Source organism: Coregonus clupeaformis, chromosome 29 (genome assembly GCF_020615455.1).
Source record: "Coregonus clupeaformis isolate EN_2021a chromosome 29, ASM2061545v1, whole genome shotgun sequence".
Taxonomy (NCBI): Eukaryota; Metazoa; Chordata; class Actinopteri; order Salmoniformes; family Salmonidae; genus Coregonus; species Coregonus clupeaformis.
Window position 1 is genome coordinate 5,334,932 of NC_059220.1, and position 26,396 is coordinate 5,361,327.

The 26,396-nt window shown below is 46.6% G+C and overlaps 1 protein-coding gene across 4 annotated transcripts in view; it reads left to right on the plus strand.

The window, feature by feature from the left end:
- The first annotated feature begins 401 nt into the window (after nt 1–401).
- Nucleotides 402–26,396, plus strand: part of LOC121544579 (ninein) — a 73,826-nt gene continuing 47,831 nt past the window's right edge. For all 4 annotated transcript variants that reach the window (XM_041854536.2, XM_041854539.2, XM_041854537.2 and 1 more), the window contains exons 1-4: nt 402–658; nt 14,891–15,100; nt 16,799–16,904; nt 21,399–21,550. In XM_041854536.2, coding sequence (XP_041710470.2) covers nt 14,912–15,100; nt 16,799–16,904; nt 21,399–21,550 — 447 coding nt within the window. In that variant the 5' untranslated portion in view covers nt 402–658; nt 14,891–14,911. The remainder of the gene's footprint in view (nt 659–14,890; nt 15,101–16,798; nt 16,905–21,398; nt 21,551–26,396) is intronic.

The window sequence follows — 26,396 nt, forward strand, 5'->3', positions numbered from 1 at the left end:
TGGTGCGCCGTTGCTCCTCGCATACTCTCTCCTCGCCTCCTTCTCAAAACCCATTGGAGGAGAAGGTCAGAGGGGTGGGACCTATTTACACACCATTACAGAGGTGCGGGACATATTTAGTGAGTGCATATATTATTCCCCCCCATAATTTGACATTTGAAATGTCTCTATTCCATTGAAACTTTTGTGAGTATAATGTTTACTGTTAATTTTTTATGATTTTTTTCACTTTGTTTATTATCTCTTTCACGGGTTTTGGCAATGTAAACATGTTTCCAATGCCAATAAAGCCCTTTGAATTTAATAGAGATTCTCCCAATGACTGAATCCGTGCGAATTTAGATTTTACCAGAGACTGCATCCGTACGACTGGAGAGCGGTTCAACGCGTCACCACCCCTTCCTCCCTGAAGAGCGGTTCAAAATCCGAAAGGAGATGCAGCAGGACGTAGAATGCATTTTAGCGTACTGAACAAGAACAAACCGTTTGACAATGGAATGTAATAAAGTAGGCTAACAGCGATACGCCACCCCCAAACAAGAAGTTTAATCATCATGTTTCGGAAGGGTTTATTTGAGACAAAATCGGACGGACCGTTGTGAAACTTTTGTAGCGGTCTCCCTAAAACACGACCAGAGAGTCAGTGGAGTTGCTCTGGGTAAGTTTGTAGAATTTTTGTACATATTTATTATTTTAAAACATGTCAACTTACTTCATTACCTACCAGGCTTGTAGGCTACGATCCCAAAAAGCTAATATAAAATGAAACGGTGTGGTTTAGTTCTTACCCCCCGCCGACGACATTTCAACATGTTCTTCATGCAACGCCCTGAGTCTTTCGCTTTCTTCAAGCCTATTTTCCTTGCCTGCAAATCGACGTTACTAGACCGTTACACTTTTTCAAAGCATTATCATCACAAAAAGTATGACAGAAATGCTCCAGTTGTGCGTACCTCGTTACAATGTATCGATGTTCCAATCGTCACGTTTCAACAAGGTAACAAGTAGAATTTAGTCTGGTTACTTTGTTGCAACATGTTAATAAAACCGAGTCACTGTGATAAATATGGGTTGTTTTTATGAATTCGAAGGACCAATAAAAAGGGATAAAAATACGTAGGTGCTGGAGTTTATGCCGGTAGCAACCACCACAGGGTGTCCGTTCAGAACACGAGGAAGCAGTAGTTCCAGTTCAAGGTTTAATGAAGATCCACACACACATGCAACACCATTCTCTCTGATACTAATTGTGGTTCTGTAAAGATAAGAGGAGAACTTAGGCTATAGCACAGTATGGGAAAAATATGCCTATTTGCATGTCAACAACTAAACAGGCTATGTGGACCCAAACACATGATAGATGCACAAAGAACAATAGAGCAATGTGGTCCTCTGTAGCTCAATTGGTAGAGCATGGCGCTTGTAACGCCAGGGTAGTGGGTTCGATCCCCGGGACCACCCATACGTAAAAATGTATGCGCACATGACTAAGTCGCTTTGGATAAAAACGTCTGCTAAATGGCATATTATTATATTATAGAAATAACTACACATTATAAAACAACATAAGCATGAGCGATCTACAACCGAAAATAGCCTAGCACCACAGACAAATGCTAACAAACGCTAATAAGCATGCTAAATAGTCATGCATTCCGGATAACAATGCTAATGCTAGCGGGAGTACGCAAGCTAGCTTAACACAAATGGTACATATTTACAACAGACGCAATTTAGCTCCAAACAACAAGACATCAGGATTTTGGCACATACATTTAGCTGCATGCACAATAAACAACAGAAAGAAAAGCAATTTCTTCTAAGGAGGTAGTATAAGCAGGAGAGAAAAACAGGTTGGTCATCAGAATGGAAACTACAGACTGCATAAGGCCCTGCCTGCCTGAGGCCCTGCCTGATTGGTTATTACCCTAAGTCCGGGAAAAAGGCTGCTGATTGGCTAATAAAATTATGATGATTGGCGTGACATTATTCCAATAGGAAAACCAAAAGAAAGTTGGGGTCTTGGAAAGGAGATGAGCTGGCCGTTTTTTTTACAACCGCCCCCAAATGTGTTGTACATATTTGCTTCAACAGACAAGCCAGATAAGGGTCCGTAGCTTCTTGAGGAAGGGCGGGCAGCTGGATGAGTCGAGCAGCAGGCCTGACGTAGGTTCTGTCCTTGACTTGGATCTCTGCTGTCCTCACTTTCCCGTCTGCTCCAGGGATAACTGACTTGAAAGTTCCAACTTGCCAGAAGCCCCCACTCTTAAATTAAAGAAGTTTGGAACCACCAAGACTCTTACTAGAGCTGGCCGCCCGGCCAAACTGAGCAATCGGGGGAGAAGGGCCTTGGTCAGGGAGGTGACCAAAAACCTGATGGTCACTCTGACAGAGCTCCAGAGTTCCTCTGTGGAGATGGGAGAACCTTCCGGAAGGACAACCATCTCTGCAGCACTCCACCAATTAGGCCTTTAGGATAGAGTGGCCAGACGGATCATCACAACAGTCCTAACTATAAGGTCTTCTTTATCCTTGTGCCACTTATGGCGGCCTTGAAGTGCAGGTATGTAGTTCCGTGTGAAGCAGTGCCAGAAATGGTTGGCTAGAACCTGGCTGTGTCTCCATGTTTTGCGACTGAGCAGTTCAGACTCTGGGTAGACCACCTGTGGTAGTGACGAGTCTGGCCGCACCCATGAGAAGAGAGAGGAGTGACTGGATCCGGATCCGCAATGTCCGACGACACATATCCCAAGGGCTTGGAGTTCAAGATCCCTTATATTTCGATTAGGACAGTCTCAGCACCTCTTCGGAGATGGTCTGTGCACCAAGAGTGGTTTGCAGGGCAGTCTTGATGGATCTGATCTCCCTCTCCCAGCATCCTCCAAAGTGTGGTGCACTTGGTGGGTTGAAGGCGAAGCGAATCTTCTGACTGTCTAACTGTTCCTGGAGCTGTGGGTTGAGAGTCACGAAGGCCTCCTGTAACTCTCGCTCTCCTCCCTTGAAATTTGTTCCTCGATCGGACAGGATCTCAAAGGGCTTTCCCCTTCGAGCGACGAAGCATCTGAATTAGGAATAAATCAGAATCCATGTTCGTCAGTAGATCCACGTGTACAGCCCGGGTGATCGTGTACTTAAAGATGATGCCCCATCTCTTTTCATTTCTTCGGCCAATCTTAATGATATACGGTCCAAAGCAGTCCACACCTATAGAATAAAATGTGGGCTTGTGGAGCCGTAGTCGGGCTGGAGGCAGGTCAGCCATCCTAGGTACATCTGGTTGGCCACTTCCTGCATTCAGTGCAGCCAAGCTGAAAACAGCGAATGGCTGCCCTCCCTCTCAGAATCCAGAACCTTCGACGTAACTCAGCAAACACCCTCTCTGGGCCCGGGTGCCTCAGCAACCTGGTGAGCGGAAGACCTGGGTCCAGAACCAATGGGTGAAGAACGTCAGGGCCCAGCTGGTCACACCTCCGAAGGCGACCTCTAACACAAATCAGTCCAGTGACCTGAGACAGCTGTGGAAGTTCATTCTCCCAAATAAGCCTACGCTTGGAGAAGATCTTCAGGTAGGTCTGGGTCATTCCACCCTCTTCTCTTATCCCAGAGCCTCTGGACCACAACCTTGGGCCGTGTGGTGTATGGCACGATGAACCCCAGTGGATCGTACTGGCAGGCAAGGATCCGATATATGTTGCGCATGGTGGGTTCAACTTTCTCCATGTGACCTTGCTTGTAGCCAAGAGTGTCAGACAGACATTGCCATGGTAATCCAAGGGTGTGCTCTTGGGGTTCCACGTCATCCACCGTTCTCCGACCTGGACTCTTGAGGTATGTGTTCGATGACTGCTGGAAGGTTGCTGGCCCACTGGCATAGATCAAATCCTCCCTCAGCAGTACTGGCTCTTACATTTTAGAGTAATCCGCAGAGGGGAGGCTTTGCAGACAGTTGTCTACATAGAAAGTGTTCTATAGAAAAGCGCACATCTTCTTCGGGCTCACTGTGGTGGAACACATGCTCATGAAGGGCAAACATGGCGCAGCAGGGGCTACATGTCGTCCCAAGGGGAAGAACCTGCCACTCGTAGACATCAGCGTAACCATCACGGTTTAGGTCTCGCCACAGAAATCGGAGAAGAGGCTGGTCTTCGGGTAGCAGGCGGACTTGATGGAACATCCCCTTTATGTCACTGCTGATGGCCACAGAGTGTTCCCGGAAACGGAGAAGGACTCCAAGCAGAGTAGCTCCCAAGGTAGGTCCGGGAAAGAGTTGTTCGTTCAAGCTCTTGCCCCTGTAGTTGAAGGAACAGTTGAAGACGACTCTGTTTTTCCCCATTGTGATGGACCATATGATGGGGAATGTACCAACCTTGGTACTCTTCGACTGCTACTGGGGATACCTTCTTAACGTGGCCGGACTCCACCAACTTGTGAATCTCTGCGTTGTACACTGCTGCTTCCTCTGGATCCTTGGATGGACTCTTCTTTGTCCCTCGCAGATGAGCCAGTACTGCCTCCTTCCTCCCTTGGAAGCTCTGAAGGTTCTTCTTCCACAAAAGGGGAGTGGCGTACCTTTTGAACCCCGTCCACTTCGACCCTGACTGTCTTCTCCTCCAGTAGATGCATGGCTTCTACATCTTGTCTGGACCGTGTCACGAGCTTCTCACTCCTGTACGGTAGCGTATCCAACTGCCAGAGCTTCTCTACATGGCTGAAGAGCTCTGCAAATGGAGAGACAAGGGATATATGAAGGCACTGTTGTGGCGCAAGACTTTGCTGCAGGAACTTTGAACGACCTTGAAGGGTCCATCCGAGCTGAGTCTCGATGGCGGCAGGTCCGCCAGGGGGACCCAAATGCGCTGGCTCTGTTGGGGTGATTTTAGATGGGGATAGTCTGATCCGATGAGCCTGGTCCAGTGTCTGGTCCAGCGGTTGAAGGGGTAGGCCTTTTTTGAGGTGCTGATATCTGTTCTTAAGGGCTTCGACCGGGTAGGTGTGCAGTGCAAGGCCCAACTCTTCAGCTGTGAAGGCTCTGTGGATGTCAAAGGACCTGTTTGGTTGAGTAACAGGGGCCACAGAGAATGACACAGAAGCTCCATGGATGACTCGGATATCTTGACGCACCGTACGAAGTGCCAAGTCCTCAGGATTTCCTTGGAGGCCTTGCTGCTCTGCTGCTTCGTGTAGAAGTATAGTGCGCTCCGACCCGCCGTCCAACAGGGCGTACGTGTCAAGTGACTTGTTGCCGCTCCGCAAGATGACTCGACTCATCTTCAGCAGCACCTTGCTGCTGCCAGAAGGTTGATGAACATAGAGGGTCTCTGCGGTGGAGCTCACCAGGCAAATGCTCTGTTGTTGACGCCTTTTGTGCTGGCGGTCTTCATAGCATTCGTGCTAGCGTTCTTTTGTAGCAGTCGGGCTAGTGTTGACCTCGTGGAGAATCTCAAGATGCTGCTTCTCGCACTTCTTGCACTTGGCCTTGAGAGTACACTAAGCTGCTTGGTGTTGGCGTCCACACGTCCAACATCTTTCATTTGTCTTGATCCAGGATTCTTTCTGTTCTTTGGAAAGGAGCTGAAAGTTGTTGCATTGATTCATGTAATGCTGCGTGGTGTTGCAGAACGGACAATACTTCTTTGGCTTCTCCCGTGACCTTTCCTCCGGAGACTGGTTCTTTGCAGAGAGTTCGACTTCGTCCTCTCTCTGCTCACCTCCATGGAGGATGGTGATGGTCTTGGGGAAGGATTTGTCTTTACACTGATCTCGGCGTGAGCTAGGGTGGTCCCTGCTTTGTTCGCTGCTGAACTGCGTGCCATCTAGTTGCACTCACCTCGTACTCGAGCCACTCTGCCAGGTGAAGGAGGGTTGGAATGGGTGTCTTGATGGGGTTCACACATCTCTTGAAGCTGGCTCTTAGGTCGTGTGGTAACTTCGCTAAGAGGCGGGAGACGTGTGAGCCACACCTCAGTTCTGTCTGTCCATTACTCCCTAGCTGATCCAATATGCCAACCAAGGCACACACCCTCAGAGCGAATCTTCGGAATGCCTTGGTATCACCACTTTTGATGTTGGGCCATCCATTAAACCTGCGACGCGTTGGCGGGCAAGCTGGTGGGGCTGGCCATACAGTTCTGTGAGGGACTCTATGGGTACCTGCTGTTGCTGTAGGAGTCGGCAATTAGCAAAGCCTCTTCCAACTTCAGGTGGTCCACCAATATCTGAAACTTGAAGCACTCTGTTGCATCTACAGGCAGCACATTGTCGAGGGCCACCTTCAGCCTTGCAAACTCTCTCGTGGGTCTTCATTGATGAAGTTGGGGATTTTAGGAGTTGGTCCACGGTAGACGCGCTCCCGGCTGGGTGGAGAAGGTGTGCGGTAGCGGACCGGTGAGTGCCGATGACGATCAGGTGAGTAGTCGCGGCGGTGACAGTCAGGTGTAGGCTGACCGTAGCGGTCAGGTGAGTAGTCGCGGCGGTGACAGTCAGGTGTAGGCTGACCGTAGCGGTCAGGTGAGTAGTCGCGGCGGTGACAGTCAGGTGTAGGCTGACCGTAGCGGTCAGGTGAGGGCTGACGTTGGCGATCCTGTGAAGTCAGCCCTCTAGGTGGCGCTGTAGGCCTACGAGTTCTGCAATGAGAAGTCGACCGGTCTCGCTGGTGCGATGGCTCACGACGTCGAGGGGTTGACTGAGGTAGATAATGACGGCGAGGATGACTGGTCTGAGAAGGAGAGCCCTCTGATCCCAAGGTTTTCAATGAGCTGCTCTAGCTTATCACGCTGCCTTTGTGACTGCAGTTTATCATCTCTGGTTGTCACCAGCTATGCCCGCTCAGGCTGACTTTGATGATGACAATCTATAGTCGAGGTGCGCCTGCTATGGGGGGGCCGGTGAGTTGGCCATTAATGAAGGTGAGGCTCCATCCTCACTGTTGGGGGTCAGCCTGGGTAGTGACTTGAACTGTCGGGGACCCATTTGAAGCGGATTAATTTAGCTCTTCCGATTTAGCTCCAGTATCTCCCGTGTCAACTTCTCAGTTTCCTCTCCTATCAGCTTCAGGCACGTTACGACTGTTCTGGAAGAACAACGGGTTTCTCTCTCATCTTGTACAGGAGGGTAGCTGCTGCTGGTCTTGTTGTGAGAGTAATTAATTCCACTCACAGCGTCCTCTGCTCGTGGTCCCTCGTTGGAGAGGTGTGTTGTGGTGTGTGTGTGGTTTCTGCCTTGACTCGTAGCTTTACCTCATAGTCGACCAGACGATGTGGGGGGGCGAGTCTGACGGCGGGGACGAACCCACAACTTGTGGAGGATCTTGTCTGGAGACTGGCATCCTTGAACTTTGGCAGTTACTGAATCTGTCTCGTAAGGACCATGAAAATTATGGGTTGTTTTTATGAATTCGAAGGACCAATAAAAAGGGATAAAAATACGTAGGTGCTGGAGTTTATGCCGGTAGCAACCACCACAGGGTGTCCGTTCAGAACACGGGGAAGCAGTAGTTCCAGTTCAAGGTTTAATGAAGATCCACACACACACATGCAACACCATTCTCTCTGATACTAATTGTGGTTCTGTAAAGAAAAGAGGAGAACTTAGGCTATAGCACAGTATGGGAAAAATATGCCTATTTGCATGTCAACAACTAAACATGCTATGTGGACCCAAACACATGATAGATGCACAAAGAACAATAGAGCAATGTAGAAATTACTACACATTATAAAACAACATCATAAGCATGAGAGATCTACAACCGAAATTAGCCTAGCACCACAGACAAATGCTAACAAATGCTAATAAACGTGCTAAATAGTCATGCATTCCGGATAACAATGCTAATGCTAGCGGGAGTACGCAAGCTAGCTAGCTAACAAGATTAACACAGACACTATTTAGCTCCAAACAACAAGACATCAGGATTTTGGCACTTACATTTATGCTAAGTCCCGGGGGAAAGCCTGCTGATTGGCTAATAAAATGATGATGATTGGCGTGACCTTATTCCAATAGGAAAACCAAAAGAAAGTTGGGGACTTGGAAAGGAAATGAGATGGCCGTTTTTACACACTGCATGGATCATTTGGCTCTTTGTCCCTAGCTAGCTGCCCAGGGAAAGTAGAGTATATACAAAAGTATGTGGACACCCCTTCAAATTAGTGGATTCGTCTATTTCAGCCACGACCCGTTGCTGACAGGTGTATAAAATCGAGCACACAGTCATGCAATCTCCATAGACATACATTGGCCGTAGAATGGCCTTACTGAAGAGCTCAGTGACTTTTTAACGTGGCAACATCATAGGATGCCACCTTTCCAAGCCAGTTTCTCAAATTTCTGCCCTGCTAGAGCTGCCCGATCAACCATAAGCGCTGTTATTGTGAAGTGGAAACATCTAGGCGCAACAATGGCTTAGCCGTGAAGTGGTCATTGTTTCAAAAAGCACTTACACAGCCTGGAGGTGTGTTGGGTCATTGTCCTGTTGAAAAATGTAACACTTTTCTGGTTACTAAATAATTCCATATATGTTATTTCATAGTTTTGATGTCTTCACTATTATTCTACAATGTAGAAAATAGTAAAAACAAAGGAAAAACCCTTGAATGAGTAGGTGTCTCCAAACTATTTAACCAAGAAGGAGAGTGATGGAGTGCTGCATCAGATTACCTCCCCCGACCTCAACCCAATTGAGATGGTTTGGGATGAGTCAGATGGCAGAGTGAAGGAAAAGCAGCCAACAAGTGCTCAGCATATGTGGTAACTCCTTCAAGACTGTTGGGAAAAGCATTCCAGGTGAAGCTGGTTGAGAGAATGCCAAGAGTGTGCAAAAGCTGTCAAGGCAGAGGGTGGCTATTTGAAGAATCTCAAATATAAAATATATTTTGATTTGTTTAACACGTTTTTGGTTACTACATTATTCAATGTGTTATTTCATAGTTTTGATGTCTTCACTTTTATTCTACAATGTAGAAAATAGTAAAAATAAAGAAAAATCCTTGAATGAGTAGGTGTGTCCAAACGTTTGACTGGTACTGTACATGTTGACTCAACACACAGACGTTGTTTAATGAAGACTGCCCAGGTGACAATGTAAATAATTAACGTTGATATAATACTAGTAGACGTTTTGTGTGTGTGTGTGTGTGTGTATGGACACATTTTTACTTGGTTAGACCTATCGGAAACAATAACGCATGCTTAAATAAGTTGATGTGCAACTGTTAGGCTGGGTCACAAATGGTACACTTTTGTGTATTTGTAGTGCACCTCCTATGGGCCCTCAAAAGTAGTGCACAATATAGTGGCATTTGGGACATTACCTTAGTCTTTTGTCTGGCGTGATGCTTCTGCTAGTCAGTCAGTAGCTCATTGAATATTGAATAGGCCTACAGCCCAGAGACGACCATACGCCTGATGCAGCAGGTGTCCAGATTAAATCGAATCAAAGTGTATTTGTCACGTACACAGATTAGCAGATGTTAAAGCAGGTGCAGTGAAATGTTTTTTTGTGTTTCTTGCTCCAGCAGTAAAAAGTCCAATACTAAAACACAAATAATTCCCCCCCAAAAATTTTTCTTCTCAGAAAACAGAAATTAAGAAATGTCAGAGCGAGCAATATCAGAGTCCGGAAGATAAATGTGTAATATATGTAAATATATAAGTAGGAGAAGGTATGCAGTAGTTAGTAGTATTTGGCTGAGCTATTTCGAGAATAGTGTGTACATATTAGCGTAATTTCTCAGATTAAATTCAATTTAAACAAATAATGTTGCAGGAATACTAATCGTATCTGTTTCTAACTACAAAAACGATTTTAGAACAATTAACATTATATGTTAACATTATTAAAATGACCAGTGTTCAAAGCCTTCGGAAAGTATTCAGACCCCTTGACTTTTTTAGCATTTTGTTACGTTACAGCTTTATTCTAAAATTGATGAAATTGTTTTTCCTCATCAATCTACACACAATACCCAATAATGACAAAGCAAAAACAGGTTTTTAAGAAATGTTTGCAATTTTTATTTTAAAAAATCGCTGTGCGCCTCCCCAATTTTGTAACAATGCGGAGGGCTCTGTATAGCTCCGCATTGACACGATTGGTTGACGGTAGGTGGGGGCGGTACATCCTGTATAAACATAAACTCACTTCCTTGACAACAGCTCTGCTCCGCGACGCGCAAGAAGAATGAATGCCCTGACTTCTGCTAAGGCCATATCACCGTAAATGCTGCATGGCCCAATGCAGACGTTGGATTGACCCTGCGCCCAGATGCACAATGCACTTCTCTCTCCAGAATGCACACTCTCCCGCCAATTTGTGCACATTCATTGTTTCATAACTTCATTGTGACAATTGTTTGCGTTTTGATTGTTAGTGTACATCACCACCTGGTATGGCAACTGCTCGGCATCCGACCGTAAGGCGCTACAGAGGGTAGTGCGTACGGCCCAGTACATCCCAGGACCTCTATACCAGGCGGTGTCAGAGGAAGGTCCAAAACATTGTCAAAGACTCCAGCCACCCAAGTCATAGATTGTTCTCTCTGCTACCGCACGGCAAGAGGTACCAGAGCGCCAAGTCTAGGTCCAAAAGGCTCCTTAACAGCTTCTACCCCCAAGCCATAAGACTGCTGAACAATTAATTAAATGGCCACCCAGACTATTTACATTGCCCCCCTCCCTTTGTTTTTACACTGCTGCTACTCGCTGTTTATTATCTATGCATAGTGACTTTACCCCTACCTACATGTACAAATTACCTCGACTAACCTGTACCCCGCACATTGACTCAGTACCGGTATTCCTTGTATATACAGTTGAAGTTGGAAGTTTAGATACACCTTAGCCAAATACATTTAAACTCAGTTTTTCACAATTCCTGACATTTAAATTCCTGACATTTAATCCTAGTAAAAATTCCCTGTTTTAGGTCAGTTAGGATCACCACTCTATTTTAAGAATGTGAAATGTCAGAATAATAGTAGAGAGAATAATTTATTTCAGCTTTCATTTCTTTGATCACATTCCCAGTGGGTCAGAAGTTTACATACACTCAATTAGTATTTGGTAGCATTGTCTTTAAATTGTTTAACTTGGGTCAAACGTTTCGGGTAGCCTTCCACAAGCTTCCCACAATAAGTTGGGTGAATTTTGGCCAATTCCTCCTGACAGAGCTGGTGTAACTGAGTCAGGTTTGTAGGCCTCCTTGCTCGCACACGCTTTTTCAGTTCTGCCCACACATTTTCTATAGGATTGAGGTCAGGGCTTTGTGATGGCCACTCCAATACCTTGACTTTGTTGTCCTTAAGCCATTTTGCCACAACTTTGGAAGTATGCTTGGGGTCATTGTCCATTTGGAAGACCCATTTGCGACCAAGCTTTAAATTCCTGACTGATGTCTTGAGATGTTGCTTCAATCTATCCACATAATTTCCCTTCCTCATGATGCCATCTATTTTGTGAAGTGCACCAGACCCTCCTGCAGCAAAGCACCCCCACAGCATGATGCTGCCACCCCCGTTCTTCACGGTTGGGATGGTGTTCTTCGGCTTGTAATTCACCTCCTTTTTTCCTCCAAACATAACGATGGTCATTATGGCCAAACAGTTCTATTTTTGTTTCATCAGACCAGAGGACATTTCTCAAAAAAGTACGATCTTTGTCCCAATGTGCAAACCGTAGTCTGGCTTCTTTATGGCGGTTTTGGAGCAGTGGCTTCTTCTTCCTTGCTGAGCGGCCTTTCAGGTTATGTCGATATAGGATTCGTTTTACCCTTTTCCTCCAGCATCTTCACAAGGTCCTTTGCTGTTGTTTTGGGATTGATTTGCACTTTTCGCACCAAAGTACGTTCATCTCTAGGAGACAGAACACGTCTCCTTCCTGAGCGGTATTACGGCTGTGTGGTCCCATGGTGTTTATACTTGCGTACTATTGTTTGTACAGATGAACATGGTACCTTCAGGCATTTGGAAATTGCTGCCAATGATGAACCAGACTTGTGGAGGTCTACAATTTTTTTTCTGAGGTCTTGGTTGATTTCTTTTGATTTCCCCATGATGTCAAGCAAAGAGGCACTGAGTTTGAAGGTAGGCCTTGAAATACATCCACAGGTACACCTCCAATTGACTCAAACGATGTCAATTAGCCTATCAGAATCTTCTAAAGCCATGACATCGTTTTCTGGAATTTTCCAAGCTGTTTAAAGGCACAGTCAACTTAGTGTATGAAAACTTCTGACCCACTGGAATTGTGATACTGTCTGTCAACAATTGTTGGAAAAATTACTTGTGTCATGCACAAAGTAGATGTCCTAACCGACTTGCCAAAACGATAGTTTAACAAGAAATTTGTGGAGTGGTTGAAAAACGAGTTTTAATGACTGCAACCTAAGTGTATGTAAACTTCCGACTTCAACTGTAAATAGCTCCCTGTAACTCTAGATGTTATGTTTCTCTTTTATTGTAAACTTTTAGTACTTTGCAGATACAGGCAAGATGCAAACACAAAATGATTAATTCTGTAAATGTAAGTTCCTTGGCGGGATCAAACTGCATGTCGTCAAAGGTCATGTATGTCCTTCTTTTTAGCATCTTGTGTCACGAAGCGTCTCAATGACATGGCTCAGCTGGGAGTCACTGTGCCACACGGCCAAGTCCAGCCCTGCCGTGGCTGTATAAGCCTATGTGCTGTATCCACCTGGGCTGCGTCACAAATGCACCCTATTCCCTATATAGTGCACTTATGGGCCCAGGTCAAAAGTAGTGCACTATATAGGGAATAGGGTGCCATTTGGGTTGCAACCCAGGTTTTCTCATTATCATCCAGTAAGGTTGATTTGGATTAGTGAAATACTTGCCTCTCGACCACATGATGACGCTGGTGTGTAGTGGCAATAGATCAACCTCCCGGTAGCAGGAACAGACTGGTGGGGCTGCTGTTTAGACCTGATGGGGCTGCTGTTTAGACCTGGTGGGGGCTGCTGTTTAGACCTGGTGGGGGCTGCTGTTTAGACCTGGTGGGGCTGCTGTTTAGACCTGGTGGGGCTGCTGTTTAGACCTGGTGGGGCTGCTGTTTAGACCTGATGGGGCTGCTGTTTAGACCTGGTGGGGGCTGCTGTTTAGACCTGGTGGGGCTGCTGTTTAGACCTGGTGGGGCTGCTGTTTAGACCTGGTGGGGCTGCTGTTTAGACCTGGTGGGGGCTGCTGTTTAGACCTGGTGGGGGCTGCTGTTTAGACCTGGTGGGGGCTGCTGTTTAGACCTGATGGGGCTGCTGTTTAGACCTGATGGGGCTGCTGTTTAGACCTGATGGGGCTGCTGTTTAGACCTGGTGGGGCTGCTGTTTAGACCTGGTGGGGCTGCTGTTTAGACCTGGTGGGGGCTGCTGTTTAGACCTGGTGGGGGCTGCTGTTTAGACCTGGTGGGGGCTGCTGTTTAGACCTGGTGGGGGCTGCTGTTTAGACCTGGTGGGGGCTGCTGTTTAGACCTGGTGGGGGCTGCTGTTTAGACCTGGTGGGGCTGCTGTTTAGACCTGGTGGGGCTGCTGTTTAGACCTGGTGGGGCTGCTGTTTAGACCTGGTGGGGCTGCTGTTTAGACCTGGTGGGGCTGCTGTTTAGACCTGGTGGGGGCTGCTGTTTAGACCTGGTGGGGCTGCTGTTTAGACCTGGTGGGGCTGCTGTTTAGACCTGGTGGGGCTGCTGTTTAGACCTGGTGGGGCTGCTGTTTAGACCTGGTGGGGCTGCTGTTTAGACCTGGTGGGGGCTGCTGTTTAGACCTGGTGGGGGCTGCTGTTTAGACCTGGTGGGGCTGCTGTTTAGACCTGGTGGGGCTGCTGTTTAGACCTGGTGGGGAGTGCTGTTTAGACCTGGTGGGGCTGCTGTTTAGACCTGGTGGGGAGTGCTGTTTAGACCTGGTGGGGCTGCTGTTTAGACCTGGTGGGGCTGCTGTTTAGACCTGGTGGGGCTGCTGTTTAGTGCTGTTTAGACCTGGTGGGGCGGTGCTGTTTAGACCTGGTGGGGCTGCTGTTTAGACCTGGTGGGGCTGCTGTTTAGACCTGGTGGGGCTGCTGTTTAGACCTGGTGGGGCTGCTGTTTAGACCTGGTGGGGCTGCTGTTTAGACCTGGTGGGGCTGCTGTTTAGACCTGGTGGGGAGTGCTGTTTAGACCTGGTGGGAGTGCTGTTTAGACCTGGTGGGGCTGCTGTTTAGACCTGGTGGGGCTGCTGTTTAGTGCTGTTTAGACCTGGTGGGGCTGCTGTTTAGACCTGGTGGGGCTGCTGTTTAGACCTGGTGGGGCTGCTGTTTAGACCTGGTGGGGCTGCTGTTTAGACCTGGTGGGGCTGCTGTTTAGACCTGGTGGGGCTGCTGTTTAGACCTGGTGGGGCTGCTGTTTAGACTGGGAGGGGCTGCTGTTTAGACCTGGTGGGGCTGCTGTTTAGACCTGGTGGGGCTGCTGTTTAGACCTGGTGGGGCTGCTGTTTAGACCTGGTGGGGCTGCTGTTTAGACCTGGTGGGGCTGCTGTTTAGACCTGGTGGGGCTGCTGTTTAGACCTGGTGGGGCTGCTGTTTAGACCTGGTGGGGCTGCTGTTTAGACCTGGTGGGGGCTGCTGTTTAGACCTGGTGGGGCTGCTGTTTAGACCTGGTGGGGCTGCTGTTTAGAGTGCTTCAGGTATTCTACAGGTGCTCTGGAAATAGGATCAACGTAGTAGCAGTCTTTTGTGTCCAGGGCAGGGTGCTGTCTGTCCTCACCGTGTCCCTGTCTCCATCTTTACCTGTGTGTCCAGGGCAGGGTGCTGTCTGTCCTCACCGTGTCCCTGTCTCCATCTTTACCTGTGTGTCCAGGGCAGGGTGCTGTCTGTCCTCACCGTGTCCCTGTCTCCATCTTTACCTGTGTGTCCAGGGCAGGGTGCTGTCCTATGGGATGGATGACGGCCAGCAGGATCAGTACGAGGAGCGTCTGAAGGAGGTGTTTGAGAGTTTCGACGGCAGCGGCGCCGGGTCGCTGTGCCCCGAGGAGCTGTCTGACCTGTGCCAGGCCCTGCACCTGGAGGATTCCACCCCCACCTTGCTCCGTGCCCTGCTGCAGAACCAGGACACACTCACTGGCAGGGTAAGCCCTACACACAGGCCTGTTCATTACATTTTAGTCATTTACCAGACGCTCTTATCCAGAGCGATTTACAGTTAGTGAGTGCATACATTTTTCATACTGGCCCCCCCGTGGGAAACGAACCCACAACCCTGGCGTTGCAAGCGCCACGCTCTACCAACTGAGCTACAGGGCACCAAACAGAAGAAAACAAACCAAGACAAGGAGGGACTACCAGAGGAGGGACTACCAGAGGAGGGACTACCAGAGGAGGGACTACCAGAAAGTGTCCAATAAGAAACACTTGCTTTGCTATTGTGTGCACTAATGAACAGAACCCGGCAACTCAGGATATTCTCCGCCTTAAGTTAGTGTTAGCGCTGGTGGTGTTTTACTGGCAGGGACTGCCCCCTGCACCAGCCACAGCTCAGGGTAGACTGGAGCTGCAGAGTGAGGTAGCCACAGTGTGTCTTTCCCTTAGACTCTGTAGAACCACAAGCCTAAAGTTCAAGGGGCAATATGAGGTGAATTCAGTTTTATTTAGCTCTTGTCTCTATTTTTAGTGGGATACAGGCTCTACTCTGGACTGACTCTTTATACAGGCTCTCAAGTCTTTGTGTTCAGCCAGCCAGCCAGCGAGTCAGGGAGCCAGCCAGCCAGTCAGAGAGCCAGCCAGCCAGCCAGGGAGCCAGCCAGCCAGCCAGGGAGCCAGCCAGCCAGCCAGCTAGCTAGGGAGCCAGCCAGGGAGCCAGCCAGCCAGCCAGGGAGCCAGCCAGGGAACCAGCCAGCCAGCCAGCCAGGGAGTCCAGCCAGCCAGCCAGCCAGGGAGCCAGCCAGCCAGCTAGCTAGGGAGCCAGCCAGCCAGGGAGCCAGCCAGCCAGGGAGCCAGCCGGCCAGGGAGTCAGCCAGCCAGCCGGCCAGGGAGTCAGCCAGCCAGCCAGGGAGTCAGTCAGCCAGGGCCAGTCTCCTGGTGCTTTGTTAGCGGTCTTGTTTTAGAGAGAAAGTAGACACTGTCCTTGACCTCCTCATCCCAGGTGTCTGTTGTTGATTGGCCTGGTTGTCGTGACATTCACAATTGAAGTGGGTCTGTTTGAGAGGGTGCTTGATGAGGAAAATGCCCCCCTTGCTTTGTTAGGGCTGAAATAGGAAGGACATTGGTTAAATGTCTAATGCAGCTGTTTTTCATTTCTGGTTAACAATTAAGTACTTTACTGTGATTGTTTTCAATTAAAATACTAAAATAAACAAAAATAGCTTCATAGCAAAGAGACATTTCTCAAGCAATAATTTAGCTAGGACTGTCTGAGAGTGGTCTGAGTGGGGAGGGGAAACTGAAAACTAGCTGTTATTGGCAGAGAGGTTTGGAACTCTCTTTCTTATTGGTCTATTAACTATTTTACCGCCTGGTGATGTCACCAGACAGGCCAAAACTACATCCCACCAAAAACAGGCTAAAATGTCAGGCATCTTTTCAAACAGCTCTTATACTAAAAGAGCATTATCATCATTTTCACAATTTCACACTATTATTCCAACCTCATAGTGTGGAAATAGATATATAAAACACAGGAAAAGGTTTTGACTGCACTGGGCCTTCACATAGTTAGTGTACCCTTGACATCACAACTGAGTAATGCACATCCACTGAAGTGGAAGTTAGGATTTGACCCTTACGACAGGAAGACTGTTTCATTGCAGAATTGTGTATTTGTGTTGCAGGTTGATTTTGAGCAGTTCAAGAATGCTCTGATTCTGGTGTTATCGACGACTACAGCAGCACCTTCATCCAGTCAGGAGACACCTGCACCGCCGCAGCCACGGCCGGGTAAGGAAGGAGTGTATGTGACAGACGTCGCTGTGCTTGCTCAACGGTATATGCTTCCTCACTCACAAACCTTTTACTGTCATTCACCTCCTGTCTTCCAAATACACACGACCGCCCTCTTGACGATGCCTTAGCCAACTGCGCCACTGAAAAGCTACCAGTTCGATGGCTCCGCCGCGGGTGGAGGAGTGAGGTGTCCAATCCAATGTGGTTACATATAGTTGTATTTCTGTAAATGAATAGCAATGCAATTAACAACACTATTTACAATACTTGCCATGCCAGCTAGATATGACGCATCAGGAGTAGATCCAACAAACTGAGGCACAACAGCCAAATGCATCATGGGGCAAGGAATGGATGGTAGCTTAGTGGTTAAGAGCGTTGTGCCAGTAACCGAAAGGTCGCTGGTTCTAATCCCCGTGCCAACTAGGTGAAAAATCTGTCGATGTGCCCTTGAGCAAGGCACTTAACCATAATTGCTCATGTAAGTCGCTCTGGATAAGAGCGTCTGCTAAATGACAAAAAATAAATAAATAAATGGATGCAGTTGTATTTTTGGACTAAATAGCAATACAATGAAGAATGTTATACAAAACTAACCACGAAGAAGGTTCAATACAAAACTAACCACGAAGAAGGTTCAATACAATACCAAACACGAAGAAGTTTTCATTACAATACTAACCATGAAGAAAGTTAAATACAATAGTAACCATGCCAACTATATAGGCATCAGTAGTAAATCCAACATACTGAGACGAAGCCAAATGCATCATGGGTCATGAACTACAAACTGACTGAGACTGCTGTTAGAACTGCCATGGTCGTACCACTAGCGTTGTTGCACGTGGTAGAGAACTTAGAATCAGTGTAATTTATAATCTTTAATACGTATTTAGATTCCAATGACTGTACAGTTTGAGGATCTTTTGTCTCTCTTGAATAAGCATGATATAAAAATGTATTTCTGTAGATAAGTGCCCTGTTGGGGCCGTGATGTTAACACAAGCTGTACTCCTGTGTTCGAATGGCGCTGGCTATTCTGTGTTCACGGCTTTGGAGTTACTACATTGGACTTATGTGGCGTGGCGCTGCCAAAAGAGAGCGCAGAGACTAGAGAGAGGAGGCTGGTATGACTTAAGGATTGCTACAGTGCCTCCAGAAAGTATTCATACTCACTGACTTATTCCACATTTTGTTGTTACGGCCTGAATTCAAAATGAATTAAATCAATTTTTTCTCACCCATCTACACACAATACCCCATAATGACAAAGTGAAAACATGTTTTTTTATTTGGGGGGGGGGGGCACATTTATTGAAAATAAAATACTGAAATATCTCATTTACGTAAGTATTCACACCTCTGAGTCAATCCATATTAGAATCACCTTTTGGCAGCGACTACAGCTGTGAGTGTTTCTGGGTAAGTCTCTAAGAGCTTTCCACACCTGGATTGTACAACATTAGACCATTATTATTTTCAAAATTCTTCAAGCTCTGTCAAATTGGTTGTTGATCATTGCTACACACCCATTTTCAAGTCTTGCCATAGATTTTCAAGCAGATTTTTAAGACAAAACTGTAACTCGGCCACTCAGGAACATTCAGTGTCTTCTTGGTAAGCAACTCCAGTGTAGATTTGGCCTTGTGTTTTAGGTTATTGTCCTGCTGAAAGGTGAATTAATCTCCCAGTGTCTAGTGGAAAGCAGACTGAACCAGGTTTTCCTCTAGGATTTTGCCTGTGCTTAGCTCCATTCCGTACTACTTTAGTGCCTTGTTGCAAACAGGATGCATGTTTTGGAATAATTGTATTCTGTACAGGCTTCCTCCTTTTCACTCTGTCAATTAGGTTAGTATTGTTGAGTAACTACAATGTTGTTGATCCATCCTCAGTTTTCTCCGATCACAGTCATTAAACTCTGTAACTGTTTTACAGTCACCATTGGCCTCTTGGTGAAATCCCTGAGCGGTTTCCTTCCTCTCCGGCAACTAAGTTAGGAAGGACACGTGTATCTTTGTAGTGACTGGGTGTATTGATACACCATCCAAAGTGGAATTATTAACTTCACCATGCTCAAAGGGATATTCAATATCTGCTTTTTTAATTAATTGTTTTATCTACCAATAGGTGCCCTTCTTTGTGAGGCATTGGAAAACCTCCCTGGTCTTTGTGGTTGAATCTGTGTTTGAAGTTGTGGGGTCCAGAGATGAGGTAGTCATTCAAAAATCATGATAAACACTATTATTGCACATAGTTATTCCATGCAACTTATTATGGGACTTGTTCAGCAAATGTTTGCTCCTGAACTTATTTAGGCTTGCCATAACCAAGGGGTTGAATACTTATTGACTCAAGACATTTTAAGCTTTTTCATTTTTTTATTAATTTGTAAAAATTTCTAAAAACATATTTCCACTTTGACATTATCGGGTACTGTGTGACAAAATCTCAATTTAATCATTTAAAAATTTAGCATGTAATAACAAAATGTTGAAAAAGTCAAGAGGTGGTGTGACAACTTTCTGAAGGCACTGTATGTCATAAAGAGCTGACTCAAGACATTTCAGCTTTTTGATTTTTAATTCATTTGTAAAAATGTCAAACAGAATTCCACTTTGACATTATGTGTGTAGGCCAGGTGATACTACATTTAATCCATTTTTAAATTCAGGCTGTAACACAACAAAAGGTGTAAAACGTACTTTCTGAAGGCACTGTATATCGGTGCCAAAGAGTTAGAGATCAGTCAGTTAGTCCGTGTCAACATTTCGGACCTGGTAATTAAATATGAATGCACTTCAAATCCCTGTCGATTGAGCTAATGTGTTCTGATGTTGAGTCACATTCTGTGTCTGAATGAAAGTGAAAACATTCAGCTCCGGTTCAGTGTTAATTTCGTCAAAAATAACTCTGACGAAAAATACTTTTAGACGACCTTATTTTTCCTGACAAACTAATGATAACGAGACGCCGTGAAAAAAACGAACACTTGCAAATTACTTTACAATTGAGAATTCTACATGAGACTAATGGACATTTTTGTTTTGTCCAATCACAAGCAGGCATGCATGCAGAATATTTAAAGCAATCCTCTCATTGGCCGATAACGTCTTTCTGTTGCGCCGCGATTGAGATGATCTGGCTGTCCCACATACACACACACACACACACACACACACACACACACACACACACACACACACACACACACACACACACACACACACACACACACACACACACACACACACACACACACACAGCTCCCGGTCACTTCAATCACTCATCACCGGTCTCTCGTTTCAACTGATGCGCAGCCAGGACACTTCAGTTGTAACAAACTAACCTCAATTAGAAACTATGTTTTTTGATAATCTTTGTTTTTATATTTATTTATTTTTGCTCCACTATTTAATCATGTGTGATGCTATTATTGCGGTTGGCGATAGCGAGTTTTGCGGTTGCTTTTTTTCAGATTGGGAAAACTAATGCTTTTTGCTGAATATTAGGAGTCCAGTAATACTTCCTGCATTGTTGGAAAGCTTCACTCTCCCCTTTTCAATGAAACCACTGTTATTTACCCCCCTCCGATGGTTCTGATGGGGAGGAAAGACACTGTTATTTACCCCCCTCCGATGGTTCTGATGGGGAGGAAAGACACTGTTATTTACCCCCCTCCGATGGTTCTGATGGGGAGGAAAGACACTGTTATTTACCCCCCTCCGATGGTTCTGATGGGGAGGAAAGACACTGTTATTTACCCCCCTCCGATGGTTCTGATGGGGAGGAAAGACACTGTTATTTACCCCCCTCCGATGGTTCTGATGGGGAGGAAAGCCACTGTTATTTACCCCCCTCCGATGGTTCTGATGGGGAGAAAACCACTGTTATTTACCCCCCTCCGATGGTTCTGATGGGGAGGAAAGACACTGTTATTTACCCCCCTCCGATGGTTCTGATGGGGAGAAAACCACTGTTATTTACCCCCCTCCGATGGTTCTGATGGGGAGAAAAGCCGAGCTAAATTGTTTAACCTGTAGGCTTCATATCCTATATGGTTAATTAAGGCTGTCATTGGTTACAATGTTGCCAGCTAAGGTATTGGAGGGGATAGTAGGCTTAGTTGGACAAGGCTATCTGAATGCGGACATGATGGAAGTTAGGGGGAAAAAATGACTAAAACTAAACTAAAATTGTCCAGTATTTTCGTCGACTGATAATAACTATAAATTAATGCGAGTGATAATAACTAAACTGATAACTGTGACTCAGATTAAAGGCTAAAGCTAAGTATAAAATAGCTGCCAAAATGAACACTGCTCTGGTTTCCAATCAGGGTTTTCGTTCCCCCTGAGAGAAATGTAGCTTATTGAATGAAAAACTTTTGGAGAAGTAGTGACAGGAGACAATAGCTAGGTTTTGACATTTTTTAGAATTTGGATATAATTGTATTCTTATGGACCATTCTCCTCGTCACCTTCTCAACAGACTCACCAGTCCAAGCTAAGTTTGTGCTGGGTAGTAAGCGATATGGCCGGCGCTCTACACCAGAGTTCCCAGAGGCCATCGCTGACTTCTCAGAGGCGACAGGGCAGAACCCAGAGGACCATGAAGACGCCACTGTACCGAGGAAACGTGAGGTAAACTGCCTATTGAGAATGAATGGATAGATGGATGAGTGAATAGTCCCGTGTAGCTCAGTTGGTAGAGCATGGCGTTTGCAACAGCAGGGTTGTGGGTTCGTTTCACACGGGGGGACCAGTATGAATTTTTTTTTTTATGCACCCACTAACTGTAAGTTGCTCTGGATAAGAGCGTCTGCTAAAATGTAAAATTTAATATTCTGATAATCAGCAACTCAGTTTCAATTCATAAAGTTAATCTTGAAGTACTGTCAACCAATTGTATGAGTAGGATTATTATTGGTCTTCGGTTGTCCTTTTACTGCGAACACTCAATGCTATAAAGACATTCTTCCAGAAGGCTGATATGAGTGTGTTGGCATTATTCTTAGATAATCAGCTTAGTGGTATGCAGGTCAGATTTGAAATGAAACACACACAACTTGAGCACAAATGGCACCACTTTGTTCTGTCATTACTGATATTGTAGTAGGTCAACACATCTTCACTTACCAGACTTTTGTTTGCCTTTGTTGTTGTAGAGATCTGGCTATGTTACCATCAGGACAGGTGCCACACTCATACAATGCTGCATAGTGACAAGGAACAGGTGAACTTTGAACCCTGCTGTGTGTGTGTGCGTGCGCTCACTATGCTGCCAGTGTTGTGGTGGTCAAGGCAACCACAGTGTTATATCCCACACCACATCTTCATGTTGAGACAGGCCAGTGCTTTGAGAGAGGGAGAGTCATAGGAGAGGAGAGAGTCATGGGGGAGGAGAGGAGAGAGTCATGGGGGAGGAGAGGAGAGAGTCATGGGGGAGGAGAGGAGAGAGTCATGGGGGAGGAGAGGAGAGAGTCATGGGGGAGGAGAGGAGAGAGTCATGGGGGAGGAGGGGAGAGAGTCATGGGGGAGGAGAGGAGAGAGTCATGGGGGAGGAGAGGAGAGAGTCATGGGGGAGGGGGAGGAGAGAGTCATGGGGGAGGAGAGGAGAGAGTCATGGGGGAGAGTCATGGGGGAGGGGAGGAGAGAGTCATGGGGGAGGGGAGGAGAGAGTCATGGGGGAGGAGAGGAGAGAGTCATGGGGTAGGGGAGGATGGAGTCATGGGAGAGGAGAGCGTCATGGGGGAGGAGAGAGTCATGGGGGAAGAGAGGAGAGTGTCATGGGGGAGGAGGGGAGACTGGGAGAGAGAGTCATGGGGGAGGAGGGGAGAGAGAGTCATGGGGGAGGCCCTTTTTAGTTGTCAACAACAGCACTAGTACAACCTCTCTCAGTATTTATTGATGGGCTTCACAGTCTAGCAGGGCAATGTATGCTCACTGCAGAGATGATGTTAGTTGTAGGCAACAAAGGCAAACAAATACAGACCCAAGGCTGCTCTCTGTGTGGCTGGAGGTTAGTATTATGATACTGGTCTCTGTATGGCTGGAGGTTAGTGTTATGATACTGGTCTCTGTGTGGCTGGAGGTTAGTGTTATGATACTGGTCTCTGTATGGCTGGAGGTTAGTGTTATGATACTGGTCTCTGTGTGGCTGGAGGTGAGTGTTATGATACTGGTCTCTGTGTGGCTGGAGGTTAGTGTTATGATACTGGTCTCTGTATGGCTGGAGGTTAGTGTTATGATACTGGTCTCTGTGTGGCTGGAGGTTAGTGTTATGATACTGGTCTCTGTATGGCTGGAGGTTAGTGTTATGATACTGGTCTCTGTGTGGCTGGAGGTTAGTGTTATGATACTGGTCTCTGTATGGCTGGAGGTTAGTGTTATGATACTGGTCTCTGTATGGCTGGAGGTTAGTGTTATGATACTGGTCTCTGTATGGCTGGAGGTTAGTGTTATGATACTGGTCTCTGTGTGGCTGGAGGTTAGTGTTATGATACTGGTCTCTGTATGGCTGGAGGTTAGTGTTATGATACTGGTCTCTGTGTGGCTGGAGGATAGTGTTATGATACTGGTCTCTGTATGGCTGGAGGTTAGTGTTATGATACTGGTCTCTGTGTGGCTGGAGGTTAGTGTTATGATACTGGTCTCTGTATGGCTGGAGGTTAGTGTTATGATACTGGTCTCTGTATGGCTGGAGGTTAGTGTTATGATACTGGTCTCTGTGTGGCTGGAGGTTAGTGTTATGATACTGGTCTCTGTGTGGCTGGAGGTTAGTGTTATGATACTGGTCTCTGTATGGCTGGAGGTTAGTGTTATGATACTGGTCTCTGTGTGGCTGGAGGTTAGTGTTATGATACTGGTCTCTGTGGGGCTGGAGGTTAGTGTTATGATACTGGTCTCTGTATGGCTGGAGGTTAGTGTTATGATACTGGTCTCTGTATGGCTGGAGGTTAGTGTTATGATACTGGTCTCTGTGTGGCTGGAGGTTAGTGTTATGATACTGGTCTCTGTGTGGCTGGAGGTTAGTGTTATGATACTGGTCTCTGTGTGGCTGGAGGTTAGTGTTATGATACTGGTCTCTGTGTGGCTGGAGGTTAGTGTTATGATACTGGTCTCTGTATGGCTGGAGGTTAGTGTTATGATACTGGTCTCTGTATGGCTGGAGGTTAGTGTTATGATACTGGTCTCTGTATGGCTGGAGGTTAGTGTTATGATACTGGTCTCTGTATGGCTGGAGGTTAGTGTTATGATACTGGTCTCTGTATGGCTGGAGGTTAGTGTTATGATACTGGTCTCTGTATGGCGGGAGGTTAGTGTTATGATACTGGTCTCTGTATGGCTGGAGGTTAGTGTTATGATACTGGTCTCTGTATGGCTGGAGGTTAGTGTTATGATACTGGTCTCTGTGTGGCTGGAGGTTAGTGTTATGATACTGGTCTCTGTATGGCTGGAGGTTAGTGTTATGATACTGGTCTCTGTATGGCTGGAGGTTAGTGTTATGATACTGGTCTCTGTGTGGCTGGAGGTTAGTGTTATGATACTGGTCTCTGTATGGCTGGAGGTTAGTGTTATGATACTGGTCTCTGTATGGCTGGAGGTTAGTGTTATGATACTGGTCTCTGTGTGGCTGGAGGTTAGTGTTATGATACTGGTCTCTGTATGGCTGGAGGTTAGTGTTATGATACTGGTCTCTGTATGGCTGGAGGTTAGTGTTATGATACTGGTCTCTGTGGCTGGAGGTTAGTGTTATGATACTGGTCTCTGTGTAGCTGGAGGTTAGTGTTATGATACTGGTCTCTGTGTGGCTGGAGGTTAGTGTTATGATACTGGTCTCTGTATGGCTGGAGGTTAGTGTTATGATACTGGTCTCTGTATGGCTGGAGGTTAGTGTTATGATACTGGTCTCTGTATGGCGGGAGGTTAGTGTTATGATACTGGTCTCTGTATGGCTGGAGGTTAGTGTTAAGATACTGGTCTCTGTATGGCGGGAGGTTAGTGTTATGATACTGGTCTCTGTGTGGCTGGAGGTTAGTGTTATGATACTGGTCTCTGTATGGCTGGGAGGTTAGTGTTATGATACTGGTCTCTGTATGGCTGGAGGTTAGTGTTATGATACTGGTCTCTGTATGGCTGGAGGTTAGTGTTATGATGATTGTCTGTGTCCTTACACCACCGTTCTCCACTTGACAGGGACGAAGTGTGTCGTGATGCTGACTAATCATGGGTTGAGTCTCAAATTCACACCATATTCCCTATAAATCGCACTAGTTTTGACCTGATTCCTATGCGCGCTGGTCAAACGTAGTGCACTATGTAGGAAATAGGGTGCCATTTGAAACGCAACCTGGGTTGTGCTGAACAATGTCCATCTTCCAGGCTGGTGCACCAGGAGATGGGGACGGGGTCAGGGGGCTCTACCCGATTTGGGTGGGGCTTTTTGGGGTCTGACAGAGGAACAATGCCCCCCCCCCCCAGAGATGGAATAAAGAGTAGTGGAGACTCATCTGTTCTTCATTCCTTCACTGTGGTTCCCTCCCAGACAATAGCTCTCTATGCTCCAGTAACCCCCTTCCTGTCTCACACTTAGGACCAGACTAACACTACATGTCAAACTTGGAAATTATAATTCTGCTATTTATCATGTATATTATAACAACCACTTTCACTATTTTGCTTTATAAAAAGTATCCTGCAATTTTGACGTTTTTGTTTTAAAGTCAATCTTTAATTTTTTTTGCTAATGTTGGCTCACTTGGAGCCAATGTTCTTAAAAATACTGGGAGAGGGGGAGAAACAGTTAGAGAAGTGAGGGTTTGAATCAGCTCTGCCAACATGGATCGGTTTCTCTTTAATTCTCTGATATGGATCACCATCTTTGGGCTCACCTTTGACCTTCAGAGGGGTCCGTGCCGTCACAATAGCTCTGTTGTCCTTTTGGTTGGACACTTTCTCACGCTCACACACATACATACATACATACATACATACTGTGACGCCACGAGAGGCTACACAGCTTCCAGCGGGATTGCCCAAGTAGTGCAAGGAGACCAGGTTCAACCAAAACAAGGATTTTATTAAAGGTCTTCGGCAACTAACGAAATTATAACACAATTCTCTTCTTCCCCGAGCCCACCCTCCAGACCGTGTCTCTTCCCTTCAAAACAACTCCAGCCCATCAGCCCCTGATTGGTTTCAGCTGCGCGGGAAGATTGGCCATAGAGGGTTGGAGTTCCCGACCATACCAGCAGATGGAGCCATAGCTGTCTGGGTTTGCAGCCATCTCAGGGGGATGTAACGTCCCTCCAGGACACAGCCTCTCGTGACATCACACATCCCCCTCCTCGGGACCGACGTCCTCGTCGGGGTAAAGGCAGCGAAGAAGGCATCACGCCGGGAGAGGGCGTCCGCATTGCCGTGTTGCTTGCCAGCCTGCTCTCTCTTCAACTCCTCCACCTCTAGGACCAGGGACTCAGCCTCCTGT